Genomic DNA, 8,425 nt, shown 5'->3' with positions numbered 1-8,425 from the left:
GGAGTCCAGATTCTTGGATCCCAGAGAAAGGAGGATGAGGGCCTGGACTCTTAGGTCCTGGACGGAGGGACAGGAAGGGACTGGGGTTTGAAGTGGACCAGGACTCTGAGCCAGGACTCTGGCATGGGGGTGGGGGTGGGGCGGGGCGCGTAGGGATGGTGGGGAAGACAGGGTCTAGAAAACCATTCTTAGTATCTGCAAGGCAGGCGTTTTCGGGAAACCAGAGCCGGGAGGGAGAGTCCGGTTTCCCAGCGTAGGCAGGATGGCCGCAGAGGAGGCGTGAGGGGGTGGGGGGCGGGCACTGAGGCTCGGGGACTCCGGAGTCCCGCCCCCCCCCCCCCACCGGCGCGGGCCTACACACAGGTTTGGGGCCCCGGCCGCCTGGGACCCCTCCTGGGGCCGCGCCCTGCCGGATCCCCGCCGTGGTTCCCGGAGCGGGCGCGGCGGGCACCGGACGCTGGGGAGGGGGCGGGTGCCCCAGCGGGGGCGGGTGGGGAGACCGGGAAGGCCCTGGAGGGCTGCCCGGACGTTGGCTCCCTTCCCGGCAGGGGGACCTGCGGCTTTCTGCATGGGGGTGGTGGTGGCTGAACGCTGTGCAGGGGGGGGCGAAGGAGACGAGGAGGGGACCGCGGGAGGGGAGCGTCTTGGGACGCCAGGTGTCTGGGGGGAGGAAGGCGAGGTGGGCGGAGAAGAGGGGAGGGTATGGAAGCTTCAAAAGCGGAGGACGGGCGGGCAAGTAACGCCGGCGGAAAGACCCTGGAGTGAGGGAAGACTAGTCGGTCCCGGCTATTTTCCTGTCCATCGTCACCTCCCGCAACCCGCCCCCCACCCCCGCCCCAATCCTTTTCCAAAACCCCCTAAGAGCCGGAAACGTCCCCGCCTTCTCAGAGCTCCTAGCCAACCCAGAGGCAGCTTCCGGATGACGCCACGGGTTGCCAGGCAAACTGCTACGCGGCTCCAGCGGCCCCGCGGGTGGGTGGAGCGCACGGAGCCTGGAGGGCAGCTCCGCCAGCCCGAGGGCTGTATCCAGCGAGACCGGGACAGAGATCTAGAGGAAGAGGGCAGAAGTTCAGAAGGGGGAGGGGGGACAGAAACCCAGACGGATAGGGAACCAGGGAGAGGGTGGAGAAGAATTCCGATCATCAAAGAGAGTCGGAGACAAAAATTGAATCGAACCACCAGTGCCTGCATTTCAAGCCCTTGCCGCGGCCTTCAAGGCTCAGTCTGGTCTGACTCTAATTGCTTCTTGCATCTCCTCTTATCTCCCCCGACGCTGCCCCGGTGTCTCTGAGGGTCAGCAGGCCTTGGTGGATGGGCAGCATCACAGTCCTTGACACAGGGTCCCAAGAGGTCTGTCTACCTTGATGTATTTTATTTTATACCACACTTGGGGTAATGATAGTTTTTGCAAAAGGTACCTCATTTGCAAGAGGAGGCCCCCATAAGACACTTTGTCCCTGGCAACACCCCTCCCACCCAGCCGCACCCCTCCTCGGAGGGGGCGCTCCCAGCCCCGGGCTCTGCTATCAGCCGCTATGTGCCCCCTTCAAGGACCTCTTCCTTCTCTGGGTCCTTGATGCTCCTTCCTGTCTTCCTTCTGGCCATCAGTGAGTGGATGGGCAGATTTCAGGTGATGCGTCAAAGGCTTGACAGGGCTGCAAAGGACTTCCGAGATCTTCCTCCTTCTCTCCCTTTCCACAGAAGGGCCAAACTGGCCCAGAAGCAGCAAGTCTTTCTGGTCACCCTAGATCCCCCAGTCGCTCAGGCTCAAGGACTGACTAGGGCCTCTGGCTTCTTAGCCCGCAGCCTGTGACACCCCCATGGGTTCCAATCAGAGCTCATCTGGGCTTCACCTCAATGCTGGATTCACACAAAAATGGTTGGGGTCAATGGACGACTGAAACAAGCCACCGGGGTATGACAGCCAGGGGCGATGGGGACTTGAGATCAGAAAACATAGTCCCCATTAGACATGGCCGCCACCCTGTTCCAGCCTCTCCACACAGAAAAGCTGGTCCACCTGCTGATGGACTGCACAAAGTCTCTGGTTAGAACCGACATGGGGGGTTTACCAAGGTCACACAGAAATCAAGGAGTGGCCAGAATGATCCCCAGTATGGCCTTAAGGAGGGTTTCTCCGGAGAGGGAGGGTCCCCATGAGAACTCAAGGGCTGTTGGTGGGGTCCCCAAAGGGGTGTATCAGATGAGGATCCCAGAAGGACCTCAGAGGTGATCAGAGGATTCCAGACAAACAAGGGCATCCCAGACGACATGGCCCAGACACAAGGTTCACTGAGGTCTACCCCCCCAAACCTGACAATGGTGTTTTCAGACATGACAAAAGGATCCCAGAGGCACCCATCATGTGATTGGAGATTTTCAGACATTAAAAAGTGACAGCAGGGTGGTTCCAGAGAATTAGGGGATCTCAAAGATGACAAAGGAATTTGGAGGCACAGATAGAACGAGAGAGTCACAGAGGGCATAGAGACACGCAAGCAAACGGTCCCCACAACCCCACCCCCAGGGACCCAGACATAACTAGGAGATTTCAGATTTGACAGGAGGGACTCAGACCTGAGAGGGGATCCCAGAGAGACCCTGGACAGGGCTTAGGGTTGCAGGCAGAGCCCTCCATCTGGTGTGATGATCTCTAGGTTCACCCTCCCCTAGATGAGATTTGAGGGATTGCAGGCATCACAAGGGGATCCCAGAGAAGTTCCTGGGATTCTGGAAGCACTTTGCCCTGCCCCGCCCCTCTACACAGACACGTAGTATAGTCGACTCCGGGTCTTCTGACCCAAGACATGAAGATCTTGGGGCCCCTGGACATGACAAGGGAATCCCAAAGGGGCCCCAGACACGATAAGGGGGGGATCCCAGAGGGGCCCCGGGCTGGGCTTAGGGATTGTGGCAGCAGCCCGCCCCCCGCACCAGTGTGGGGGGTCCATGGGTCCTATGACCCAGGGTGCGGGAACGCCCACGTGACACAGGCGTGGAGCCCCTGAGGGCCCCCGAGAGGCCGCCCCGGGCTCAGGCCCGGCGGGCGGCGGGCAGCAGCGCACTGTCAAACTGGTAGGTGAGCTTGCGCTTGACCTTGCGGATCTCGCCGGTCTTGGCGTAGTTGCGCAGGGCGCGCGCCAGCTTCTGGTAGGTCATGCGCTTGCGGTTGCCCTTCTGCTGGCCCCAGCGGCGCGCCAGGAGCTCCTTGTGCTTCGAGGAGAATTGGAAGACCCCGGCGCCCGGCTCCACCCACCACACGCACTCGCGCATGTCTCCGCGCGTCAGCAGCCCCAGCAGGAACTGGTACAGGCGCAGCTTCTTGCGGGCCCCTGCAGCGGGTGCGGGGCGGTTAACGGAAGCATCCTTCAGGGCCCCACCCCGCGCTCTCCCCGGTCCGGAACCGCCAAGCCCCTACCTCCCCATCAAGAGAAGTGGGATGAGGGAGGTGGCTGCTGGGTCACCGTGCCTGGCTCCCTCTATGCCACCCCTCCCATCCGGGGTAAGTTGCTCCCCCTTCCTGAAGTTGTCACCCCGGAACCCCTGTCTCCCATCCCTGCTTTGCTTTTCAGGCTGTGTGCCTATCCTGTGCCTGCTCGGTGGTCAGAATGTATCTGTGGAGTGCACGGATGAATCTGCCAAATGGGTTGGCAGTGCTCCTCAAAGGCTTCTAACAGCTGACTAGTGAAGAGATCTGGAGTTGGTTTGAATCTTCCTGGCCATTTCTTCAGCCTCAGGCCTCCCAGCATGTCAGCTCGAGAGACTGGGATCCTGGGAGAGGCCAAGGGCTTTAACTCCTGGGCTTCTAGAAGCAGCAAGGGGCCCACAGAACTGGCCATGGGAGGATGGGGGCCTGTGGCAATTCATAGCAGGCATTAGATACAAGAACCCCACCTCTGCCACTTTCCAGCTGTGTGGTGTTGGGGTGGTGACTTAACCTCTCTGAGCTGGTGTTTCCTCAGTTATATAAATGAAGCTTGCGTGTGTCTGTGTTTTACTTTTACCAGTCTTTATGAAGCACGTGGTACCCACGGGCTGCGCTATGCACAGTACAATTACGAGCTCATTTAATCTTCATCAAAACCCCACAAGACAGGGATGATGATAACAAAGCTCATTTTACAGATGGGAAACTGAGGCCCAGATAGGGAAAGTGACTAATAATTCCAGCTTGCAGGGGTTGCGAGTAATGGAGGTCAGGCACAGGGGCAGAAGCAGAGGTTGACTAGGTGGGAGCTGATATTGTAATGGTTTCTGTTGCTCTTGTGTCCGTAATGATGGTGAAGATTCATTGAGTACTGACTCTGTGCCAAGCATTGCTACCTCGTTGACACTTACGATCCCCCAAACCCTCCTAGCCACCAGGAATAGATACTATTAGTGTTTTCGTCCCATTGTACAGATAGGAGACCAAGGCACATAGAGGCGGTTGCCCAAGGCAGCACAGCCAGCAGATGGCAGATCTGGAAACTGCCCTCAGCACTGGAGTATGTACTGTAGGTGCTCGGGCAGACATGGTTCCCTTAACCCCCCCACTCCCCCCACCACCAGGTGGAGTCCCTTGCACCCCACTGGCTCCCACATACCTGCCTCGGATCCCCTGCCTTCCGGGCCAGCCACAAGGACCTCATCCGACTCGCTGTCCGAGACCTCCAGGGCGGGACTGTCCAACAGGAGGTCCTCCTCCTCTGAGAGCACGGGGCTGGGGTAGGGGGCGTACGCCGGGGGGCCCAGGGTCTGCGGAAGGTCAGGGTTACCCATAGCCAGGGGGGCTCCCTTCTCTGCCTCCCTCTGCTTCGGTCCCTTCGCTTCTTCCCAGGCCCTGGCTGTGGGCTCCCTGCTCCGCTCACAGCCTGCCCTCGGGCTCACTTCTGATCTCCATGGCATGGCCAGGGACACCCGGGCCACCTCCCTGAGAGCCTCCCGCCCCTTGACGCACGTCTGCACCTCTGGTGGCTGGCTTGTGTGATGGAGTAATAATACCGTTTAACCCGAGTCATCAGAGGGGTTAAGGGTTCCCTATGCGCTCGGGTTCTGAGGCGGTGCCGGGCACCTCAATCAAAGGATGGGGAACTTCCGCGGTCTCCCCGGCCCTCACCTGGCTTGGGAAGTCTTCCGTGGGGTACGCCGGGAAGCCAGGTCCCGGGGCCTCCAGGCTGGGGGCCGGGTCCAGGCTCCCCACGGGGCTGTAGGTTGAGGGGCCATAGCAAAGCTGGACACCCTGGGGTTGGCCGAAGGTGGCCACAGCCGGGTCGAAGGTTTCATAGGAGGCGCCTGGGATGGCGGGACTGAGGCCATAGCTCCACAGGTCTAGGGGGAAGGGCGCAGGATTAGAAGCCAAGAGGTCTGGCCTCGGGCCCCTCCCCCTCGAAGCCCCTGCCAGCACAGAGGGGCTATTGTGGGCTGTGCAAATCTGTGACCCCAGGATTTGCATGGGCGAGCGGGTGCATGGGAAAGGAAAGGGGAGGAGGTCTGGAGGCCGGGGGCTAACCTTGTCCTGCTGGGCCAGCTGACAGCTCCCCTGGGCCTCAGCTCCCCCATCTGTGAAACGGGCCCAAGGGGCGGGGCGGGGAGGGGGGCTGGGCCAGGGTCACTCACCAGGCGCCCCCTCTGAGTCCGGGTAGCTGGAGTGCTTGCAGCTGTCCAGATCGTAGAAGACCCCATCCGGGTACTGATAGAAGTGGGGGAGGAAGAGGGGTCACTCAGGCTGCAGGGAAGACCCCACCCACCCCGGACCAGGCAGGAGACTCTGACAGGCTGGGAGAGGGCGAGAAAGAGAGGCCAGGCACCAGAGACAGGGGCACTGAGATGGGAGGTAGACACAGCACAGCAGAACACACAAAGACCCAGACACACACACACACACAGAGCGAGAGACACGGGCAGAGACACAGAAACACAGAGACCAGGCTCTCTGACAGACAGCAGCCAGCTCCCACTAAGGGTGTGGGCTTCCGGGAACCCCAGCACTTCGCCAGTACACAGTCCTAGCAGCTGAGGAGGGTGGAGAATTCCCCCAGGCTTGCCTGCCTCAGGGCCGGGGGCACAGGGGGTGAAGGGTAAGAGGCACGGAAGCGTTTTTAACAGAGGGAAAGAAGCTCTCGACCCTTCTTTTATCCACCTCCACATCGCTTCAATTCACCCCAAGAGCTGAGTGTTGCTTTAGCAGTGAAAATCTAAAACTAGAGATATGTCATCCTGGTCTTAGGGCTAGGTATTTACCCACCAGATCTGGAAACGTTAAGTCCACAAAAGAGCCTTGTTCAAGAACAATCAGGGCAGCTTTAGTAACAGCCCCAAACGGGAAACAGCCTGAGTGCCCAGGGACAGGATAACGCACGAGAACTGTGGTGTCGTCCTGAGACAGAGTACTATACAACAAAGAAGAAGGACCCATGTCTGACACACACTTTAGGTCACGTGAAGGAAGCCAGACCCAAAGGGGGCCACTGTGCATAAAGCTCAGAACCAAACAAAACTAATCTGTGGTGGAAAGTATCAGAGGGGGCTATTGACTATGCAGGGACATGACAGAATCTTCTAGAGTAATGGCAATGTTCTATATCTTCATACAGTTTGTGGTTACACAGGTGTGCACATAAGTGAAAACCTCACTGAGCTGTCCACAAGACTTGTCACTTTTCTGACTTGTAAGGCAAACCTCAATTAAAAAAAAAAAAAACTCTTCAAGCTGGAGGAGTGTGGGATGCGCTGGGGAAGGGGCACCCGCAGGGGTTTCCTTCAAGCATATGTGTGGGGTTTTATTTCTTGGAGTAGGTTGTGGGTTTATGGGGAGTGGGGTGTAGTATTCTGCGTGTCTGAAATAGTTTCGACTCAATTTTTGAAAATATATGAAATCAAGCAGAGAAGGGAAGAAGGAAGAAGTAGATTTACTGAACGTGGGATGCATGGAGGAAGAGACGCAAAGTAAAAGACACAAAGACCTACTCCTCCCCATTGGAGGAAGTGGACCAGGGTCTGAGAGAAGGAAAGAGATATTAGAAAAATCATCTGTGATGGCAGGGGGTGGGGAAAACGGAGCTTGGGGATAGCAATGAAAAGTCAGAAAGACAAAGGGACAGGAAGAAGCAGAGGGGGAAACTGAGGCAGGAAGGTCGCGATGGGCCACGTGGGTCTCCCCCGACCCCAGCCCTAGCTGACCCCCAGGACCCCGACTCACCAGACAGCTGAAGTGTGGCCCGTCGAGCCTGGAGGGGGAGAGACACAAGGGCATGTCAGGGGCGTCTTCAGCCTCCTGGCTCTCGAAGTGGTTGGGGGATGGATAGGGGGCAGGCGGCTGCAGCTGTGACCACCGCAGCCGGTCCGCGGCTGCGTGTCTCCGTGTGGGACCAGCCCCACCACACTCACCCCCACTCTCCCACCGGGACAGGAAGTGGGGGGCGGAGGCCAGGCAAATGTTCCCCCCTCCCCTGGGATTTGCATAGACAGAGGCCGGGCGGGGGCAGGGAAAGTGAAGGAGAGAAAGTCCCCGGAGAGAAGATGTGGGTGCCCGAGGGCGGGTGGGGGTGGGGAGGGGGCCTCGGTGAGCGAGTCCGTTCAGTGGGTCCATCTTGGACCAGAGGCGAAAGACGACGGGAGAGGCGTGTGGATGGAGATGGGAAAATACAGAAGAGGCTCCGCCGAGGCGAAGGGAGGAGAGGAGGGAAGGGAGAAAGGTGTGGAGAGGTGTTCACGCTTGGGCTGCAGGAGGTATTTATTAAGCCCCAGAAATGGGTGGGGAATAGACAGGCAGACAGATGGAGAGATGAGACAGACAAAAAGACACAGCGAGGGAGCAAGAGGCAGTAAACAAGAGACCCACAAACAGAAAAGATGTGGCCCGCGGCACAGGCTGCAGACACAGGAGTCGGGGATGCAGTGAGACCTGGAGGAAGACAGGGACGGAGGCCAAGGGCCACTTGGGAGGACACCAGGGTGGAGAGAAGCAAGCGCCCCAAGGGAGAGAGATCCTCTTTTCTCTCCTCAGGGGTCCAGGGGAGACATGGTGGGATGCAGGAGGGAATCGAGGTGGCAGAGGCAAAGAGATCCAGGAGGGGGAGTGGACCCCAGCCCCTCCCACCCTCCTGCCTCCTGGGTGGGGCAGAGACCACCACCCAGGGGGGAGGCCTGGTGGCAGAGGGGTCAAAGGTGAGGGGCAGGGCAGGGGTTCTGAGTCCCGGTTTTGGAGGGCCCCCACTTACTGTGCAGCCTCTAGGGTGAGCATGGTGGTGCTTGCTGCCGCCTGCAGCCACCACCCCTATTTATACCTTGGCCCAGCCCCCAGGGTTGGGGGGGGCAGGGGTGCCGGCTGGCTGTGAGCTCAGCCCTCCTCGAAAATCCCCTCAGGGAGGGGGTCGGGGAGGGGGCTGGATTGCACAACCCCTTGATCACGTGGCAGGGAGGGTGGGCCCAGGAGCTGTCTGGA

General features: G+C 59.2%; 1 protein-coding gene and 1 long non-coding RNA gene across 4 annotated transcripts; one reads left to right on the top strand and one right to left on the bottom strand.

Annotated features, from left to right (window-relative positions):
• Positions 1–2,057: 2,057 nt before the first annotated feature.
• SPIB (Spi-B transcription factor) lies at positions 2,058–8,239 on the bottom strand. 3 transcript variants are annotated; one of them, NM_001205444.3, is made up of 6 exons: positions 8,202–8,224; positions 7,181–7,208; positions 5,599–5,671; positions 5,099–5,310; positions 4,587–4,737; positions 2,058–3,332 (listed from the first exon to the last, which is right to left on the bottom strand). In NM_001205444.3, the coding sequence occupies exons 1-6, from the start codon at positions 8,222–8,224 to the stop codon at positions 3,034–3,036; spliced, it is 786 nt and encodes a 261-aa protein (NP_001192373.3). In that variant the 3' UTR covers positions 2,058–3,033. The 3 variants fall into 3 exon arrangements, with proteins under 3 accessions (NP_001192373.3, XP_059733002.1, XP_010813411.1); XM_059877019.1 differs by having other exon boundaries at positions 2,362–3,332; positions 7,181–8,239; XM_010815109.3 differs by lacking the exons at positions 5,099–5,310; positions 7,181–7,208; positions 8,202–8,224 and having other exon boundaries at positions 2,362–3,332; positions 5,599–5,664.
• On the top strand, positions 3,219–4,003 carry LOC132342718 (uncharacterized). The gene is made up of 2 exons (XR_009491203.1): positions 3,219–3,306; positions 3,573–4,003. It is a non-coding gene; the product is annotated as an uncharacterized lncRNA (long non-coding RNA).
• Positions 8,240–8,425: the final 186 nt, after the last annotated feature.

This window comes from Bos taurus, chromosome 18 (assembly GCF_002263795.3).
Source record: "Bos taurus isolate L1 Dominette 01449 registration number 42190680 breed Hereford chromosome 18, ARS-UCD2.0, whole genome shotgun sequence".
Lineage (NCBI taxonomy): Eukaryota > Metazoa > Chordata > Mammalia > Artiodactyla > Bovidae > Bos > Bos taurus.
The sequence above is the reverse complement of the archived record's forward strand: the minus strand, read 5'-3'. Positions and strand labels throughout refer to the sequence as shown.

Excerpts from the sequence above, each read along its gene's own strand:
- SPIB (XM_059877019.1), bottom strand. The coding sequence starts at position 7,570 with ATGGACCCACTGAACGGACTCGCTCACCGAGGCCCCCTCCCCACCCCC. Across the intron at positions 5,672-7,180 it reads GGCCACACTTCAGCTGTCTG|TACCCGGATGGGGTCTTCTA; the intron begins GTGAGTCGGGGT and ends CACTTCTATCAG. Across the intron at positions 3,333-4,586 it reads AGGCAGGGGATCCGAGGCAG|GGGCCCGCAAGAAGCTGCGC; the intron begins GTATGTGGGAGC and ends CACCCGCTGCAG.